At 46.9% G+C, this 20,954-nt stretch overlaps 1 protein-coding gene across 5 annotated transcripts in view; it reads right to left on the bottom strand.

Annotated features, from left to right (window-relative positions):
* The window catches only part of LOC109701958 (rhomboid-related protein 3-like), a 52,343-nt gene that overhangs the window by 10,765 nt on the left and 20,624 nt on the right, over window positions 1-20,954 (bottom strand). For 4 of the 5 annotated variants that reach the window (XR_012438688.1, XM_074046404.1, XM_074046405.1 and 1 more), the window contains 4 exons: window positions 18,921-19,145; window positions 15,423-15,571; window positions 13,414-13,526; window positions 7,313-7,413 (listed from right to left, as the gene is read on the bottom strand). Coding sequence is in view for 4 of the 5 variants with exons in the window: in XM_074046404.1 (XP_073902505.1) it covers window positions 7,313-7,413; window positions 13,414-13,526; window positions 15,423-15,571; window positions 18,921-19,145 (588 nt within the window). In the remaining variant the exon portion in view is untranslated. The remainder of the gene's footprint in view (window positions 1-7,312; window positions 7,414-13,413; window positions 13,527-15,422; window positions 15,572-18,920; window positions 19,146-20,954) is intronic. The other variant, XM_074046406.1, reaches the window with a different exon arrangement.

The following is a 20,954-nucleotide window of genomic DNA, read 5'->3' as shown; positions in this document are numbered from 1 at the left end:
GAGGTCCGGTTGCACAAAGAAACCTGGAAAGGCTCAGAAACCAACCTGGGAGTCTCATCAGACTGGTAAGAACCCAAGCTCAAATTCAGGCCTGACTGAGGAGGCAGAAGGGGAGTCCAATCAACTCTCAAAACGCACCCTAGTAACTGCCCTTTTTGGGGTAAAATTGTGTCTTTCAAGTTCAGGGAGTGGGGTAGAGGTACTATGCTGTTTGGGAGTGTGAGCCTGAGACATAGCCTGGTTACAAAGCAAGTGTGGAGTACCAATCCATGGTTTCATGGCGAACTCGTATGATCTGGGGTAAGCCCTAACAGGGCCTCCGGTCTGGGGCTTATAAAAACTTACTATGGCCAAGAGATGCCTAAATCCCTGAGAGGGGAGTGGCCAGAGACAGACAAAGTGAGTGGTGTTATTTGTTTTACATTGTGTGCCAGAGAGGAGGACCTCTTACCTCCTCTCCACAGCCCTCATCCCTTCTGTCTTTGTCTCTGTCTCTGTCTAGACGTCTGACAATGGGAGGAATGGGAGGAGGTCAGAGTAAGAACACCTCCCTAGAACTTTAAAAAGGGATTTAATGGAGATTACAGGGTCAAACTGACTCCTGGCAGGCATAGGACCTTCTGTGAAATAGACTGGTTTGCTTTTGGTGTGCCATGGTCCTCGTAGGGGTGATCAGATAAGGTCATAGTCAATAGAGTTTTTGAAGTGGTTGTAGTGGAGCCTGGAACACCCAGATGGTTCCTTGTATTGATTACTGGCAGGATGCAGTCCTCATCAGCCCACATGGCTAAAGCCTCACCTAGAGAAAGCTTGTAAGGTAGCTAGGTGGCAGCAGTTTCCAAGTACAGGGAAAAATGTAAAAAGCCAGAGAAACCCATATTAGTGGGGGACCCCGAGGAGTCTCAGCTTCCCCCCCCCTTATGTGCCACTATACAGATTAGAAAATTTCTCAGAGCTGCAGGTTTCTGCTGGATCTGGATCCCCATTTTATTCTCTTTTGGAAAAAACCCTTTATAAAGTCACAAAGCGGGGAGAAGAGCAAGAAAAGTTCTTTAAAATAATTAGGAGGGCACTCACAAACACCCCTGCTCTGGGCCTGCCAGATGTGATAAAGCCTTCTTCCTATATGTACATGAAAGACTGGGAGCTGTAGGAGTTTTGACCCAGCTGCTAGGTTCCTGACACTGCCTGGTGACCTATTTATCTAAGCAACTTGGCACAGTTTCCTGAGGCTGGCTGCCCTGCCTGTGTGCCCTGGCAGCCACTGCCGTCTAGGTGGCTGAAGCAGACAAACTTACTTTAGGACAAGAACTCACAGTTTTGACTCCCATGGAATATAAAGAAAATTATTGGTTAAACTCTTGAATGGCCAAATATCAAAACATGTTATGTGAAAACCCGCATGTCTGGCTAGAGAGAGGTTGTTAAGACTCTAAACCCAGCCACCCTGAATTATGGGTTAATTCAGGCCCACCGGAGCACAACTGTTTAGAGATTATGGATGAGATATTCTCCAGCTGGCCAGACTTGATTGACCAGCCCATCCATTAGTCATCTGGACATTGAGTATTTCATAGGTGTTTTGACTGGACAGCACAAACTCTCAAGGGACACCACAGTGGCAGGAACATGCTGCGTGTATTTGAAGGAGCTGTCACTTCCCAGGCATTTTGCAAAGACTGGGTGGGGGCAGGTTATAAGGATGAGCTGTGTCTGGCCTAAGCAGTTAGACCTGCGGGAGGTCATCCGTCCTCTGGCGACCGGGACAACAGCTCTGTCCGGGACAGCACACATTTTGCCAGTATACAGGCTCTAAATATGCCTTCATTACCATTCATGTCTATGGAGCCCTATATAAAGAAGGGAGCTAATTAACGCAGGAGAAAAAAGTGTCAAATATGGACAAAAGAATTCTAAAATTACTAACAGCTGTATGGGCCCCTAAGTGAGTAGGGTCATGCACTGCCAAGGGCACCAGAGAGGGGAGACAACAGCTGTTCAGGGAAACTGAAAGGCTGATAGAGAAGCCAAGCTAACAGCCTTGTTCAGAACAGGAGGACAAATCTCAGCCTCATTGGCAGCTGCCTTGTTCTGTGTCCCTTATCTGAATGGGACCCATGGTATACTTCATAAGAACAGGCTTGGTTTGAGACTAAGGAGAAAATTTTCTACCGGACTGATGGTGGAAGTTTAGTGATGGTCACATTACCATACCTGAGTCACTGGCTCCCATATTTGTCAAGCAGTTCCATGAAGGAACTCACTCAGGGCAGATAGCTCTCGAGACCACCTTGGCCCAGCATTTTTATGTCCCCAAACTCTCCAATATAAGACAATATGGGAAACGTACCATCTCTGTGCCAAACCCCCCCCCGCCCCGCCCCCGGGCCGATATTTGCTGGTGTTTGTCTGTACTTTCTCAAGATGGATAAAAGCCTTCCCCACAAAGACTAAGAAAGTCCAAGAAGTGACCAGGTGCCTATTAAAGAAAATCATCCCTCGATTCAGAATACCTGTGTCTACTGAGTCAGACAATGGGCCCGCCTTTATAGCTGAGGTGGTGCAGTTAAAAGCCTAGCACCCCAGAGTTCAGAAAAAAATAAAACGTATAAACAAGACTCTAAAATTACAATTAGAAAAACTTTATCAGGAGACCCATCTACAATGGGACCAATTACTGCCCATAGCCTTGCTCAGGATTAAGTCAAGCCCCACCAAATGGATAGGTCTCTCCTCTTTTGAAATTATTTTTGGGTGTCCATTACTTTTACTCAAGGGCCTGCAAAAAATAAAAAATAAAAAAAGGGTGACCTCACCTTAAAACAACAGATGCAAACCCTCAGGTTGACTCTCAAAAACCAATGACTGCGTAGTGATGAGAGAGACTCCCCATTAGCCTGACAACTCCCAAGCACCTTTATAAACCAGGGGATGCTGTTTGGGTAAAGGGATGGAATGTTCAACTGCTAAAGTCCCACTGGAGGGGTCCTTTTGTTGTTGTTTTGTCCAACCCCCCACAGTTAAAGTAGCAGAGATCATTCCCTGGATCCACCACAGTCGAGTAAAGCCAGCTTCCCTCAAATGGGAATGCATCACTGACCCAGCCTCACCATACCCTGCTTCCCAGGAGACCATGGACGATGAGATGTCAGCCCTGCTCTAGTCACTCCAGAAACTGACTAGTCTATGCACAGTGGAAGGTTGAGGAGTCATCTATCTCACCTTTGAGGATGAGTCCATTCTGTGTTTTCATCTTGCTAATCTTGGTCAGCTCTGTACCTGGGGAATGTGTATGCACTACCCAAGCAGGGAGTGCTATTTCCAAAACTCTGGTTTTCCAAACTTATTATTCCTGTGCAAGCACAGTTGTTGGTTCATGCACCCACACCACCACCACCTACTCTGTGTGCTTTCATGATGGTCAGTATATCTGTTTTAACCCCATCTACTGCTCTCAAGAGCAATGGCTAGAGGTCCGAAGCTTCACCAGCACTGGGAAGCTCATTAACCACACCTGGATTAATGACCCCACCAAACCTGTGTATGTGTGTGCTGCAATAGCTGAAAACACCGGGCCTTAGGGCAACTGTGGGGGGCTAGCCTGGGAAAGGACCTACAGGTTAAATGACAAGTATATATGCTCAAAACATGACAGTGAAACATCTGGTTGTGCTTACTATGAACAACTCTACTGCCCTTGTTGAGATTGTAAAAGGTGGGCAACTGGCTTAACGGGGAGGTCCATACCTCACATGGAACTGCTGCTCTTTTACAAAAAAGGGAAGCAACCCCCAACTGCACTCTTGGTGCCTGTAACCCTGTACATGTCACTATTTTCAGCCTCAAAGAAACAGGCTGGGAAGTTGGGAAAAAGTTTGGCATTTTGATCTATAAAAAAGGAAACAGATCCCAGTACTTTGCTACATTTTCATGATCACTCATGAGAGTTCCTCATACCAGGCTTTTCACTCCTTTAACAAGGAAATACAAAGTGAGTTTCCCATCTTAGTTACAACCAAAAACCTCTCACTATCTGAGTCCATAGCACAAACTCTGAATATAATTTCATGTGATGTTTGTAGGGAAATGAATATGGGAGACCACTGAACATGAGAGGCAAAAAAAAACTAAACCCACAACAGCCCTTTAATGAAACCATTCCCCCAACCATGGACTGTTTGGCTCCTACAAACTTCTATTACTGGGAATTACTGTACCTCCTGTCCAAAAGGCCAATTCTCCACCCTGGTAGGGGACTTGATCTGCTTGGGACAAAAGGTTTATAATGATGCTACTCAGGAGATTCCAATCACATGGAGCCCCAACCTCACCCACTGGCTAACTTCCCTAAGTTTACAATAACCTAAAATACTCTCAATCTGAGTAGCTGCTGTTTACAGATTGATGATTAAAAAAAAGCTGATTAAAGAGATTACCAACAAGATGAAAAAGCCTGCCTGTGTCCCTGTGCAGATCTGAAAGGGATGGCGTCCCAGTGACCTATTCAGGGCTAGTTCTCAAGTCTAGGTGGGTTCAAGACCTTAACAGGGACAACGTTCCTTGTCTTAAAAGCATGCCTGATGTTACCCTGCTTAATCCCCCTGGAACTGTGGTCTTTATCAAGATGATGCTCTTTGACCCAGAAGTGGGTCTGAGCATCAAAGGGAGGAATGTGGCAGGAAGGCAGGGAGGAGGGAAGAGAGATTAATGAGGGATACAGTAAAACAAAGAAAAACCAGAATGGGGAATGTTACCTGGGGACCAGAGAAGGGTCACCTCCCCCCAGAGGTTAAAGCAGCCAATGAAATAACATGTGATTATGTGTAGGACAATCTGTTACTGCCTCCCCTCCCATTTCTGTAACCTGCTCTAAATGGTATACAAGGAAAGCTCCTTTATTCTTGGGGCTCGGCCTTTGGACTCGAGTCTGCTGAGTCACTGCTTGCTTGCTTAATAAACTTGTTTCCTGAAAGCTTTGGTGCCCTCTCAGTCTCTTTCTGAGCCCTCCTGTAGCCGTAGTGGGGTCTCAATCAGACTGTGCATCACCACAGCCACAGGCCATGGCTGTCTGCCCAGGCAGAAGTGTAAACTGGAACCAAACTGCTTTCACACCTCCCTGGACCCCCATACCCTGCCCCTAAATCTTGGGTGGGCCATCCTCTCCATGGGAACTTCTGGGCTGCCTCTCATGAGAGGGCAAAGGCATGGAATAGCACATCTTTATGAACTCTTATTTATCTCTTCTCTCCCCTGTTCTCATTCCGTTGTGCCTGTTCATCCCCCCTCCACATCCACATCCACATCTTTCGGGAATGCGAAGAAGAGGCCAGTACTTTTCGGGAATGCGAAGAAGAGGCCAGTACTTCCATCCCTACTGAGAGGAATTGGGGCAGGGGGAGGAGGAGTGGAGGAAGCAGAATTCAAAGGAAAAGCTGTGTCTGGGGAAAGATGTGACACTGATAAAGAATGACCCATTTAAGAGGGCCATGTGAGGCAGCCCTGTGCTCTCGAGCTTTCAGCACCTGAGCTGTGTGTGTGTAAACACACATGCACGAACACACACTCACATTCACACATGCTTTTCTGTACCCACACTCTCTAAGCACTCACTGGAAGTTGCCAGAATTCAGGCCAGGAGCTTCTCTCAGGAGTGTCTGCCTCTCTCTCCCTCTTTCTGTCTCTTTCTCCATTTACAAAGGGAACAATGATGAAAAGGGGTGGTGTTGGAAGTGTGGCAGTTGAGAATGGAATTGACCAAGAAAGCATGGATCCCAGTACTCAGGAGGCTGAAGCAGGAGATCACAAGTTCCAGGCCAGCCTTGGCTACATAGTGAAACCCTGTCTAAAAATCTGCTATACTGAGCAGTCCCATAATTGCTATGTGGGGAAACACAGTGATGGAGGAGGGGAGTGGAGGCAAGATCCATCCTTTCTCCCATTCTTCCCCCTCTTCTTTTCTTCCCTCCCCAAAACTTAGTGGGCATGGGACACAAGGCGAGCTCTAGGCTAGGTACAGGGGAATTGGTGTATAAGGCCTGCAGTTTTGTAGGCCAGCAGGGACATGAAGCAGGGCAGAAGGCCCTGCCAACGAGTTTTCCATCCACCTCTAAAAAAGGGGCTTCAACATCTTCCATCAGACTCATTCCAATTTCTTGCCTTGAAGGTCTGTCTAAGCTGAGCCTACCCTAGCCTCTTCTATGAGGGGCAGGGAATTAAATTAACATTTATCTTAAGTGGTCTTTTCATTTTCTCTCATTTCTTTCATTTAATGCATGTAATTCCATTTCCCAGATGCAGAAACCAAGGCACAAAGCAGTAAGTCGTCTAAGTGGTAGCTGGGATTCAGACTATGCTGCCGACGCTCCTGACCGTCAGACGGTGCTGCCCTTCAGGGAAAGGCGAAGAGAAGCAAGAGAAATGGAACGGAGTCTGGTCATCGTGAGGAGCTGGTACAAGGGACCAACACTTGAAGGGCTGTCAGGAGACATAGACTCAAGTCTTGATTTTACAATCAACCTGATTGTGATTTTGGGAAATTCACTTAACAAATTCCATTTGAGAATTTGGGTGAGATATTCTCCAAGGCCCTGTTACTTTTAACAATCTATGACAAACAAGGAACTGTTTGCATCCTAATGATCATGCATACTAGTGGCTTAATGAACACTTTTGTGCCGTACTTGGGGTTGAACTTAGACCTCATGCTTGCTAGGGAGGTGCTCTACCACTTGAACCATTCCACCAGCTGAGTTGATTTTTTGTTGTTTTTGTGGTACTGGCATTTGAACTCAGGCTCACGTTTGCTAGGTGGGCACTATATCATTTGAGCCACTCTACCAGCCCTCTTTTGTATTGGGTATTTTTGAGATAGGGTCTCGCTTTATGCCTGGGTCAGCCTGGACCATGATCCTCCTAGCTGGGGATGACAGGTGCATGCCATCACACCCAGCCATGAACTTTTTGCCCAGGCTGGACTCAAACCAAGATCCTTCCAATATCTACCTCCAAAGTAGCTAGGATTACAAGCTTGAGCACTGCACCAGGCTTAAATTCTAACACATTTTAAATGGGAAACAGGTGAAATAGGGAGACAGGCACATTCACAGGCCAAGCCATGACTGGAGAAAATATGAACTGGTATGGGAGGGACCCAGTTGAAATGGGCCTGCAAAGGAGGAGAGAAGCATGGATGAACCCTGCCACCAGTCAGTTCTATCTGGCACTTGACAGGCCAGCTCCAATGAATGAATGCCCAGGCCCAGTGATGGCAAAGGAGAGGCGAGAAGACATGCAGGGAACAGGATCCACTCACCATGACAACGTTGGCCAGATGGGCAGAGATGAGTGCATACACCCCTCCGGAAGAGCCCACGACAGGTGCGGTCATGTCAGCCACAGACACAGCCAAGGACCCTGGTATAGAAAGATGGAGAATTGTCAAGAATGGACTTGGCTGCCCAGCCTAGGCCCTGCCACCTGGGCAAAAAATCTCTACAGCAAGACACTTCATCTTCTCCTCCTTTGATACCACATTGTCTTGGTGCTTCCTGTGGATTTCCCAGAGGACTGGTTTATGGCAGAAAGAACTACTTGATTCAATCTTCACATTTTACAGATGGGAAACCAAGGCTCAAAGAAAGGAAAAATGAGCCTGTGTGGAGGTACATGCCTGTAATCCTAGCACTTAGGAGGTAGAAGCAGAAAGATCACAAGATGGAGGCCGGCCTGGGCTACACAGTCAGAACTTGTCTCAAAAAAGACAAAAAGTCTGACTTGGCCAAGGTGGAACTTAAGATTAAGACCCAGGTCATCTGCCTCTCCTCCCCACCTCTGCCTGACATTGTGCTGACACAGGGTTTTGCAGCAGCAACAAAAACATTGGCAGCAGTTACCCCAGAAAGAGCTGCCACACAGGTGGACTATGTGTCAGACCCTGGGCAGGTATGTCACATACATTTCTCCCTCTACCCCCAAGGCTGCGCTTTGTGGCAGGTGCTAACAGCCTCACTGCAGAGATGAGAAAAGGCTCTGAGCCCAGAGTTCTCTGCTGGGAAGTATGGGTACCAGTATTTGAATCCATACTTGCCTGACACAAAACCCATGCTCTTCTTTTGCAGTGTTGAGTATGGAACCACATACTCACATGCTAGGCAAGCACTTTATGGCTGAGCTATACTCCCAGCCCCAAACTTGTGAACTTTTTTAAATTTATTTTTATTTTTTGGTAGTACTGGGGTTTGAACTGAGGGCCTCATACTTGCTAGGCAGGTGCTCTACCACTTGAGCCATTCCACCAGCCCCAAACTTGTGTTCTTGGCCAAAGCCCTTATTCTTGACCTCAGTAGCAGCCACTTCCCACACAGGTACAGAGGTCACCTCCACCTTCTCAACTTCTCCCTCTGCTCTGTGATGCTGAGCACCACCTCCAACCTCCTTCTGAGTGAGCAAAATCACAAACAGCTAACAGGATCCCAAGTGGGGGCTTTCTCTGGAGGAAAAATGTCCTTGAAAAGTCCCTAGGAAAAGAGAGATGATGTCATGGTCTCTGGAGGAAAGGGAAGTCTACAGTTCTTGGTCTGGGGGATGACAAACTTTTGTACTGACAGGGAAGCTGAGCAGAGAGGAGATGGGAAATTTATTGTTCTGGTCTTATTTAAGTGTGATCAATGCTTTGGCCTCCCGAGAAGGACACAGGAGACTAAAAATAACCAGGAGGTAGAGCCCAGGGCACAGAAGGTGAGCAGTGGCTGGCCTGGGTTAGTGAGCAGAACCACCATTGGAAAATGTCCGCAGGCTCAGGAGCCAATTAGCCGCTGGAAAGAGGAGGGACAGGCAGAGAGCTGAGTTCTTCAGGTTCTGCAACAGTGGGGGGGGGGGGGCCAGCCCTGGAACCAGGGCACCTGACCATCTAGATCTGGACATGGAGAATTCCCCCATCAGAACATCATGAGCCATCTGCCTGTCCCCACCACCCCGCTCTGTGTTCAGGAGATCCTCAACCAATTCTTGGCCTCAAGGGAGATAAAATCGCTCAGAAAAAACCCCGAACAATCATGAACTGAAGACTCCCAAGTCCTTCGCCCCTCCTGGGGCAACTATAAATCCTTCTTCACCCCTTTCATGCCTTTTCTCTGGCTTTAATTAGGTATTGATCTATTGTCAGATAAACTTTCTTTTCTTTTTTTTTAATGGCCCAGCCAAAGGGTCAGCCATATATAACAGAGGAAAAAAATCTCAGGGTGGCAAACAAACAGACACAGATCTGAATGACAAAGGATTCCCATGCTCTCCTGGCAGGCAGTCTGAGAAGGCTGCATTGCAGGGCTGCTCAGGGCTGGTTGTCCAGCTCCTCATTAATTACCATTTGGACAGAGGAAGCCCCAGCCTCCCTGGGCTGGCCTTTTCCCTCCCACAGGCCCATGCAAAGCTGCTCCCTTATACTGCCCCAGCATGGTCCACTAGGGACTGAGAGGCTCCAGGGCAGCCTCCAGACAGGGAAGGGTCCCTGCCAGGGTCAAGCCTGCATAACACTGACCTTTCCCTCACCCTACCCATGGTTTAGAGTCTTGACCCCTGGGCCAGAGGCCAGCTTGGGACTGTGGCTGCAGTATGGAATAGGGGCATGTTGGACAATTATATGACCTTGGGCAAATGTCCCTGAATTCTTTGGGCTTCAGTTTTCACATCTATGAAATGAAGAAGTTTATGGCTTTCCAAATTTTCAACAGTGAAAACCCTTTTTCAAAAGAAACCTTTCTGGGGTCTCCTAAACCATGATCCACTCTGGCTGAATGGGGGTGGGGGGTAGGGCCTGGGGAGCAAAGCTTGCCATCCAGCAGAGGGGAACTTGAATGTTCTTATCAGGTCAGGAATTCATGGATTGTAGGCTTGGCCAAAGGCTCAGGGGCTGAGGCTCAGATCCTGCTTCCATAATCTTAAATGTAACCTGAACCCACCTGCTCAGGCTCTCCTAAGGTGCCTGTAGATCAGCAGGGAACTGAAAGGATTGGCTGGGACTAATAGAAATATAGTACTAAAGGCCATCCAGGATACATGGGCGAGGCAGGATCTCTTCACTAAGCTCTGAACCTCAGGGATGACAGTTCTATAAGGCCAGGACAAACTCCATGGAGGTTGTGGGGAGAGAACAGCAAACAAATGAACACCTCTCCTCTGCACACTGGCAGAAAAAGGGGCTGGGTCTATTCAGAACCACACATTTTCCAAAACACATTCTGGGTCCATGTCAGCACACAGATGAATTGGTGACCTTGCCATAAGGCACAGCTGTGGTAGTTTGAGCTTGGAAAGTGTTTGTTTGTTTTTGTTTTGTTTTTTGCAGTAGTGGGGTTTGAAGTCAGAGACTTCACCAAATCCTATTTTTGTATTGGGTTTTTTCGAGATAGGGTCTCAGGAACTTTTTGCCCAGGCTGGCTTCAAACTGTGATCCTCCTGATCTCTGCCTCCTGAGTTGGAGGATTTTCAGTGAGCTTGGAAAGTTTTAAGCAGGTATTCTCCAACATCTCCCTTGGCCATCAGAAAAAAATCCATATACTGTTGGGCGCCAGTGGCTCTGGCCTGAAATCCTAGCTACTCAGGAGGCAGAGATCAGGAGGATCACGGTTCAAAGCCAGCATGGGTAAATAATTCCTGAGAACCTATCACACGCACAAAAAAAAAATCAACATGAAGAGGGGCTGATGGAGTGGCTCAAGATGTAGGCCCTGAGTTCAAACCTTAGTACCACAAAAAAAAAAAAAAAATCAAATAAAAACTGGTACATCTACCCTTAAGCAATGTAACTTTATTAATTCATGTGTTCTTTTATTTACTGTACAAATATTTATTACCTAATTGGTGCCAGGTTCTGGATAAATACATCGCTTATATCTTATATAATCGGTAATGAAAGGTTGGTGATATAATTAAGATGCTGGTTTTTAAAGTACTTACATGGTTAGCCATAAGTAAGATATATATTGGCCCAAGTGTTGATTAGAAACACAGGGTTCTATCCTAATTCTACCATGTGTTAGGTGTGCAAACTGAACAAATTACTTCACCTCTCTGAACTGCCTTTAAAATGGGGATGACAGTACCCACCTTGTAGAACTGTTGTGATGCATGAGTGATGACATTCACAAACCTGGCATCACATGCCTGGAGCATTACATAGAGGTCAGCTATCCTTACAGAATGTGATGGACTTGGATCTGGAACACTCTTGCTAGGCAGAAATTAGAGAGTAGGGCCAGATATCTATTAGGCCTCCCTTGGTTTCTGATATTAAATTATCTGCACAAAGGAAAAGGCTGACTTTTTAGTTCTCTTCACACTATGTTAGTATTTACAGGACAGAGTTTGGGGTCACATAGCCTGGGCGTGAACCCCTCTCCACCATGTATGAGTTGTGTCTTTTTGAGCAAGTCACTTGTCATTTGTTCTAAGCCTTGGCTTCTGGATTTTGTGTGTGCCAGGGATTGAACCCATGGCTTTCACTTTTATTTATTTTTTTTGGTGGGACTGGGGTTTGAATATGGCCTTCACATATTGAACAAGTACTCTACCACTGAGATACACCCAAAGCCCCCAAGCCTTGGGTTCTGTTTCTGCACCAGGTAGAGAGTAGTAGCATCTGCCACATGGGCTAATTATGAGGATTAAATACAGCTGCCCGTGGTGGGCACAGATAACTACTACTGGCTCTCCAGTCAAGGTCTGGTTCTCTGTAAATGAGCTCTCCTCTGGGAAGAGGGATGGGGGAAGAGAGGGGGGCACTGCATAGGCAGATCAATCAACTCAATCCTGGAGATCAAAGACATGATATGTGGTATCCAGAGTGCCCTCTGGTCTAAAGCAATGACTCAGGCAGAGCCGGGCACACACTTGGCTGGATGCTGCAGACCATTGCCCTCCTATTTAGAGGCTGTGTCTGTATCTCCTCACTCTGCACTGACATCACTGGGGAGTGGTACCCACGCTGTCTCCTCACTGTGTCATCTGTTCTGGGTGAGGTCTGAGTCATTTTGAGTCTTATTTCTGCCTTCCAGGTTATTGGCACTCCCATCTAATTGAGTACTAACTGCAAGTGTTACGAGTGTCTTCCCTGTTCCCCGCCATTTAACATCTGGGACTCTGGGAATCTAGGTATGGAAAAGGTAGATAAAAATTCCCAGATGTTAGGACTAGGAGGTGTGTGGGAGGATGAGCAAGTTTGGAACAGAGGTGCTCACTAGACATTTTTTCCCCCCAGTACTAGGGATTGAAACCTCATTCTTGCTAGGTAAGAGCCCTACCATTTGAGCCACCTCCTACCACCACCCCAAGCCTAGACCTTTGTGGAGGACATGCTAGGTGCTGGATTTTGGAAAAGGTTTATGGAGGTGCCATCCAAGGTTCAAGGTGCTGGCCACATACAGGAGTGATGAGGACACTGCTGGGAGAATCTCAGGCCACGGGTTCACAAACTGGCAGAGGAGTCCTATAGTATAGGGCTGGACCCTTCCCTCCTTGATTTCTGAAACTACTTCAGTCACTATCAAGGCTGCCTGTTGTTTACAAGGCCAAAGCTGCCCTGCTCTCCTGATGACAACTTTGATGCCACTCAGGAAGGATTAAGATCTTATTTAAACATACACACAAAGCTCCCTTGGGCACAGCTGTCAAGCTGAAGAGCTGAGACAGCAAACCTTGTAAAAAAAATTTAAAAGAAAAAAAAAAAAAAGCAATGAAGTTGGAAGCTTCACTAGGGAGATCCCTGTGTTTAGAACTGGGCTGGTGAGACTTGTCCTGCAGAAATCTGCTCTGCTCTCCCCAGTTCACTTGTTCCACCTTCCCTCTATGCTTTGCTAGGTGTCAGGTGGAGTCACCCTGACCCAACATCTCCAGGATGGACTGAGAGTCTACTATCTCCTAGGCCAGACTCCTGTCTTCAGAGGGTCAGATAAGGGGACAGTGGCCAATCTGGACAGAGTTAAGTTCTCCCTTTGGGTTCAGGTGTTACCCTGGCCAGGAAGATGCGTGGCTCCAGACTTGCCTTCAATGCCTCTAGGCAACCTCTCTACACAGTTTAAATAGTTATCTCATTTACTGCCTCACTCCAGCCTCCTAACAACCCCACAGGAAGATTTCATTAGTTCCTTCTTTGAGCTGGACAGCCACACCACGGTTTCAGGAATTTCCCTAAACCCACACAGCTACAACATGGCAGTGTGGAAACTGGGTCAGGCTGCCTGTTCCAAATCCTGTGCTTTATTTCCTGTCAGGGTAGCAGTCCCCTTCCAGCCTCCCAAGAATTGGGAGATTCACCTAAACTTTGGTGATAAGATCCTATATGTGACCTAGAAGCCTGGGGTTTGTCCCACTCACAAGGTCTCCCCCAATCCACCTTGAACACAAAGCCCATCTACCTACCTGCTACAACACCAGCCATGTAGACAAGCCCGATGCGGGTGGCTCCATGCACCATCTCTAGAGGCACCCCCACCAGCAGCTGCAGGACCACGTTGAGTCCTAGGTGTTCTATCCTGCAACAGACCACATTCATCCATCCATCCATTCATTCATTCAATAAACACTGTGTACCAAGAGGCTGGGGATCTGGAAGTGAACAAGACTCTGTCTGTGCATTTGAAAGGCTTGCAGTCTGGGGAAAGGAAAGAAAATGTGGCCAGACTATTTGGAAACAATGATCCTTCCAGCTGAGACAGGAATTCACATACAATGACTGACAGTGTCTGCATCTGCCACCCCGACAGGGACTAACCACAGTCAAAATCTAGCAGCTAAACAAGGTCACTTGCGAGAAGGTTCAGAGAGGGGCAGTGACCGGCTTAAAGTCAGACAGCTGGTTAGTGGCTGGGCTGGGACTACTGGACAGGTCTCTGATCTGCCTGACTTACTCCATTCACCAGGCCCTGAGGTCATTCTGGCTCTCTAAGTTATTTGTAAGAGCTATGATACTGAAAAACAAAGATGTTCTCAAAACAAGGGCAAAAAGATCTCCTAACTTAGTAATTCAAAGCTTTCCTGTTAAGCCTAATAAGTGAAGCTTCTCCTTCCTGTGGTAAAAAGCGACCTGTTCCATTCTAACTCTCATGGCTGAGAGAGTGCTCCCCAGGTTTTCTTACCCCATGAATATCTACCTTTGTACACTACTACTAGTCATCTGGAGCCAGATCTTGTCACTAAATGAGTGTTGTATTTAGTCAAGTCCATGTATTATCAGAAAAGATCATAAGGTTACTAATTATTCAATCAATATAGGCTTTTCAAGTTCACAAAGCACTTTAACATCCATTATCTCATTTAAACTGAGGCAACAGCACTTGGACAGCTCCCTGGAGGGTAGGGGTGGGGAGGCAGTTAAGCTATGGAGTAACAGAAAACTTAACAAGGAGGCTGGGTCTTGGCCTGGGTCACAGCCCTGCCCTGGTCAGCACAGTCCTGCCTGGAGGCCCAACTGGACTATGGGGGTCTTTCTGCTGAGAACCAGGCATGATGGAGACCTGAGGGCCGGAATGATCCCCTTGCTATTTCTACTCAGGTCAGGAATCCTAGGAGCCTTTCCCAAGCTATCAATGAGCTCCCTCACTTCTCTGGAGGGGCTGGAGGAGACACAACCATGCTAGTGTCTGGGGTTTGCTTTCCCAACTCAGGCTTCTGCCATGGAAGAGCAGCCTCTAGCCAAGACTTCTGCTCTTCAAGGGACTTGAACCTGGGTGGCCACCTGGACAGCTGGTACGTCCTGCAGCAGAAGGCACCAGTGAGAGCTAATTCACCCCAGTCCCAAAAGAGGCCATGGGGCTCTATGAACAGAAACTATAATTATTGCCAGAGATCCCCAGAAAACCCTCACCACATATGCAAAGTGGTTCCAATAAATTAGTCCTTTATTTCACTTACAGGGTCACTCATACACATAGCTTATGAACAACAACTCTGGTGGCTGATCACATCCTCCTCTTTGCTTTGGTCACTAGGAAGTGCAGAACAAATGTTCAAGCTACCTCTAGCAAATAAATACATAGAATTGTGCTGTGTATGTGTGTGCTGATCTCACAGATGGCTTTCGGCATTTTCCTCTCTCTTTTTTCCTTTCACATATACTCTCAATGACTGACTTGTATATCTGGGTATCAGATGAGTTTCAAGTATCCATCTCAAATCCTGTGTCCAAGTGAATAAAAATACACTAAAACCTCTATTACAGGGCCTGGATGTATAGCTCAATGGTAGAGTGCTTGCCTAGGATGTGCAAAGCCCTAGGTTCAATCCTCAGCAACATACACACACACACAAATATATATGCATATGTAAATATGTGTGTAATATGTGTGTATGTACTTTATCCCAGGCAAGCTGGACCACTCATTTCTCTTCTCTGTGGAGACTCCTGGCACGGAAAGAAGACAGGTACTCACCCCGCATGCATGAAGATGTATGTCAGGTAGCGCCAAGCCTGTGCTCGGAGCTGAGGGTGGTAAACCAGTGAGTTCTTCAGGTAGTGTGGATGGGTCACCTGCAGCACAAACTGATCAAGAGACACCCCATTGTAGAGGAAAAAGGCAACCTGGGTGAAGCACAGAACGGAGGAGACCTGTTACTAGGCACAATTCTGCCCAGGGACCTCCCTCTCATGCTGCCACAGGGAACCCTGCAAAAGGCACCTCTATTCCTCTCTTGGAGAATGAAAGACACCCCACAGCACAGCCAGCGCCCAGTCAGCATCCAAACATCCCTCACCCCACTTCTGTTTGACCTTTTGCTACATGGTTACAACAGGGTCACACACACTGGTCTCTTTGGCCACACTTCCTTGGGGGAGTTGGACATTTTAACACTAGTAATAACTTACTCAGCTATTCCACTATCACCTTGTGTTCACAGAACTTGCAGATCTGAAACTTTGGACCCATTCAGCAATAATTCCCCATTCTCCCCGTCCCCTCCAGGTTCTTCTGACTTTCAGTCTACATGAACTGACTACTCCAGGTACAGCATATAATTGGAATCACACAGTATTTCTCCTGTGACTGTGTAGCATATATTCCTTTTTAAAGGCTGAGTAATATCCCATTGTATGTATCTAGCACATTCTTTTACATCCATTCATCTGTCAAGGGACTTTTTTTTTTGCAGTACTGGGGATCAAACCCAGGGTGTGTACACTAGGCAAGCATTTAACCACTAAGCCACATCCCCAACACCTCCATGGACATTTTTGGCCATTGTGAGCAATGTGGCTATGAAACATGGGTGTACAAATATCTCTTCTAGTCCCTGTTTTCAACTCTTTTGATATACACTCATAAGTGCAATTCCTGGGTCATATGGTAGTTCTGTTCAGGTTTTTGAAGAAATGCCAGAATTTTTTCCATAGTGGCTGTACTATCTTACATTTCCACCAACAGCACACAAGGTTTCAGTTTCCCCACATCTCCACCAACACCCCACGTAAGTTGATTTTGCAGATAGGCCTACTTATTTAGACCCTAAAAGGGTATTTTTTTCCAAAATGATTTCTAAAATGCATCATTTATATCTCTGGGGTTTTTTTGTTTTGAGGTTCTAGGGTTTGAACTCTCAGGGCCTGTCGATTGCTAGGCAGGTTCTCTACCACCTGAGCTACATCCTCAGCCCTTTTTGCTTTATTTGTTTTTTGAATAGCATCTTGTATTTGTATGCATGCCAGACAGGATTCTCCTGTTTACACCACAATCCTCCTGTAGCTAGGGTAACAAGTGTGTGCTGCCACCCTCAACTGTTAAGATGGGAGGTCTCAACTTTTTGCCCAGGCTGGCCTTGAACCACAATATTCTTGGTCTTTGCCTCCTGAGTAGCTGGGATTACAGGCATGAGCCACCATTGCTGTCCCTGTTTTGTTTTGGTTTTTTGCAGTTTGATCTCAGGGCCTTGTACTTGTTAGGCAGGCACTCTATCGCTTGAGCCACATCACCAGCCCCATCCCTGTGTTCTTGATCAGGGTATGTGCAGAACCATGTAAGGATATCTAAGTCTAGACTATGACAATGATGTCTTTTCCATCAATCAAGATGGATGGAGTTTCCTCTCCTACACTGGCCCAAATTCTTGTGTTTAAGACTGAGGTCTACTTTTAAATATTCTTTTATTATTTCTCTCACTGTCAAATTGTCAGCTGTTAACTTCTTATTGCTTGCTGGTATTGGGCCTGTCTAGTAGCTTTCCCCATGTTCTTCTATTCTCTATTTGCACTGAAATCAGAGAATTAGTTTCTTTTAGATTGATGGTTCAAGTTTACATTTGGAAATCAGAACCAATTTAGACACAAAAACCAATCTGGACAAAACTGGTTATATTATTTTGAATTACTGGTCCTCGGCTTCCTTATCTGGAAATGGTACCAATGGATACACTTCCAGAGTAGTTAAGAGGCTTAAAAGTGATTAAGTATTTGGGCACAATGGCACACACCTATAATACTAGTACTTGGGAAGCTGAGGTAGGAGGATCATGAGTTTGAGGTTGGCCTGGACTACAAAGCAAGACCCTGTCTCAAAATAATCCCACCCCCCAAAAAAAGTGATAAAAACACAAAGAATCACCCCCATGACCAACACTCACAGAGAAGGAAGCTATAACTAGTGTCGGGTTTAGACTGTCTGGGCTAAACCTGGGAATGGCTTAGGCCCCCAGCAGCTGTGTCTCTGGGGCTCTCTGAGAATCTATTCTATCCACCTAACACCACATGGTGGCCTGGCAGCAAATACCGCTTCCAAGCCAACTCATTATTATTAGTCTTCAAATAGAAGTTAATAAATAGACCAAAGCAATAAGCATTGCTTATTCTTGGAATGAGTCCAAGAATATCTCAGAAAAATCGCAACCACAATATGTACTTAGATGAAGCCATAACAATTAGAGGAGCTGTGGTCTGCAGACTGGAAATTTCTGATTTAGCAAAAGAGAAGAAGAAAGATGCCACGAAGCTGAAGGATCCTGCCATTTGATTAGGCAGGAACTTTACAAGAACATATGCAGAGGCAGTGATTAGGTCCGGGGCTTTGGAAGAGAAACAGTGGAAGAGCCTAACATGCCAAAGGAAAGTGAAGCATGCATTTAGGAGCTTGTGGTAGGGTGGGCTATTCAGGTTCCTGAGTTGAACAGTCAGGAGAATGGAGTTCCATCTCACAGGGGCACACAACACAGAAGACAGTACCTTTGCACTCTGTTGCCTAAGCAGGTGACCTTTTTTTTTGCATGACAGTAGGTATAGCTGATTCCCTAAGAGGAAAATGTTCTTTAAAAATAAGTTATGGAGTGGAAGCGTGGCTCAAGTGGTAAAACTCCTGCTTTTCAAGCTTGAAGCCCTGCATTCAAATCCCAGAACAACCCAAAATAAATAAATAAATAAAAGTTAAGCCTACCTTTACTTGTTCATACACCCTCCCTCCCAGAGAAATCTGTGTGTGATGCTTCTTTTGTGTTTAGAAAATACCCACAGCCACTCTCACTGTAAACAGAGGGGTCCTGCCTTCCTATGGCAGCACCAGCACAAGTCTTGTTATACCTGCACTACAGGTGAGAACTGAAGTCCTAGGGAGTCAGTAGTTGGTTCACTTTGCCCACCTGGGGAAGAACTAAAATAAACTGGTTTTACTGAGTTTGCCTTGCTAAATCCCCAACTCCATGAACTTTCTGCAGTTTCTGTTGCTGTTGTTTTGGTGGGTATGGCCACAGAGGGACTTTGCTACAAAAATTGCTTGTAGTAATTGCTTTGAAATATCTCTTTGCAGTCTACAATTCAACAACACTTGCATTCACTGTAACAGGTCTGTCATCTGATCCTCAACCATCACCCTTCAGGGGAGGAGACTCCCCACTCCCCTCATGATATTCTTGTGGCTGCTCTCCCCATCCTCCCCCACCCTTGTCCTTGCCTCCAGCAGTGTGATTGTGATCATGAACCAGGGCGGGGGACAGCAGGTATAGCTGTCATAGTACCACTTGCGGTCAATCTCACGGGGCAGGGTCTTGTAGGCCACGTGGCGGATCAGTCGCTGCGAGAGGCTCAGCCCCTTCTCCTCCAGCAGGGCTTTGCTGCTCAACCTGCGGTTGCCCTGTAGAATGGCCTGGCGGAAGCTGTTGGACCGTTTGTTGCTCATCTGCGCAGGCAATGGGATGGGGAGATGATCAGAGCAGGGGCTTCTGGGAAGCCTACACCCACTTCCCAGCTAGCATGTTCCTTAGAGCAGGCCAAACCCCACGGTCCCTGTGCTCTTATGATGTGGCACTTCACATGTGTTGACTCATTTGGTGTTCACAAGTAATCCACCTGTTAGATAAGGACTACGAATAGGAAGCCCACCAAGTTCAAACCCAGAGCCTGTATTCATATTCACTCTATCTTCCTTTCATCTGCCCATCACAATTTACTGAGCAACTACTTAATGTCAGGACATAGAAGTGACCAACAGTCACAGTTCAGAGTCAGTGAGGGCTTCCTGGAGGAGGTACTGGCTGGGTGGGAGCCTCAGAGTAAGTAGAAGGCAGCATCTTCAGATATGCTGGCTTAGGAAGACTGGAGCAGCCCTTAGCTGGATGGTTCTGGAGGGAAGCCTTCCCAGACCAGAACTGAGAGCCCTGCTGTGAAAGCTGCCACTCCTGAGTGCTTCCCGGAACCTGTGATGCCTGGCAAGCCCAGGGCCTGGTGATGGGTCCCCAGGCCTGCTGCTTCCTTCAGCAGCCTTGTGATGTACTAGTGGAGCTTGAGATGCCTCTCCCAGCAGTCAGCTTGACTTCCAGCCTCCAGGAGCCTTTGTACCCCAACCTGCCTTCCAGGGACACATTCCAGACCCTTGAGGGAGAAACTAGAGACATAGCTCTCCCTGCCCCAGAACCTAGATGCCCAGTGGCTGCTGAAGTGGCAATTATCCATGTATTCTGGGAGTAAATCACGGCCACCAGTACTTCAAGGGCTAGAAGTGAATGGCAGATCAGATCTGAAGATTGGAGCCAAGCAGTGCTGGCAAGGTGAACCAGGCTGCAGCAAGGCACAAGGGGATGAGCCCTGTCAATGGAAGGCAGCTAAGAGGATCTGTGTTTAGACCGGGCCAGGTAGTGGGATCCTCCCTGCTCAGTCCCCTCCTTAGAACTCAGCCCTACTGTCTCTCACCTTCAATATCTGGCTTCAAGCCCACCCCCTCCAGGAAGCCATCCTAAATGAACCCTTTCTACCATGCCCACCTTCATCCCTTCCAGCTTATAAAGCTTGGCTCTGTCTCAGTGGCTCAGGAGCTCTGTAAATGCAGGTGTGAGCCAGGGCTCCCACAGACATCATGGGCCCCAAATAGGATCTCACTGTCAAATTATTTTGTAGCTACTCTTCTCCCCAGTCCTGGAGGGTGCACATGCATAAAGCACACACAGCATACATGCACACACAGCATACATGCACACACAGCGTACATGCTCATACACACACACTCCTGGCCAAAGCATAAGCACAGGAGAAGCAGTGTGTGCACACTCACCGTTCAGCTGTGTCCTGGACGGGCCCAGAGCTATGGGAGGCCTAGTTGTAGTGGTGGTCTTGGGCCTCACAAAGTTTACAGGGAGATAAGTACAAACAGCAGCAAAAAAGGGGGGCATCTTAATTACCTTGCATGTGGTCATATTCCCTCATCAGGAAGATAGGGACTGAAGCTTTGGGAGGGTAAGTCACTACCCTACAACCCCAAAGTAAATCACACAGCCAGGATTCAAATCCAGATCACACTAGCCCATGTGGAGCTTTTATGATGATCAGATAAAGGAGTTTCTTCAAAGCCTTGGTGAGCAAAGTTGAGGCCAGATCTCAGTCAGGCATCCCTATACAGTACACAACTTGCACGTCTATAGGTGACAACCCTGTCTGCTCAGCTGTATGCAATGTCGTCTCTGCTATGAGGCTGAGAAAAGCACAGTAGGGGCTC

Source organism: Castor canadensis, chromosome 11 (assembly GCF_047511655.1).
Source record: "Castor canadensis chromosome 11, mCasCan1.hap1v2, whole genome shotgun sequence".
Lineage (NCBI taxonomy): Eukaryota > Metazoa > Chordata > Mammalia > Rodentia > Castoridae > Castor > Castor canadensis.
This window is presented reverse-complemented; position numbering and strand designations above follow the sequence as displayed.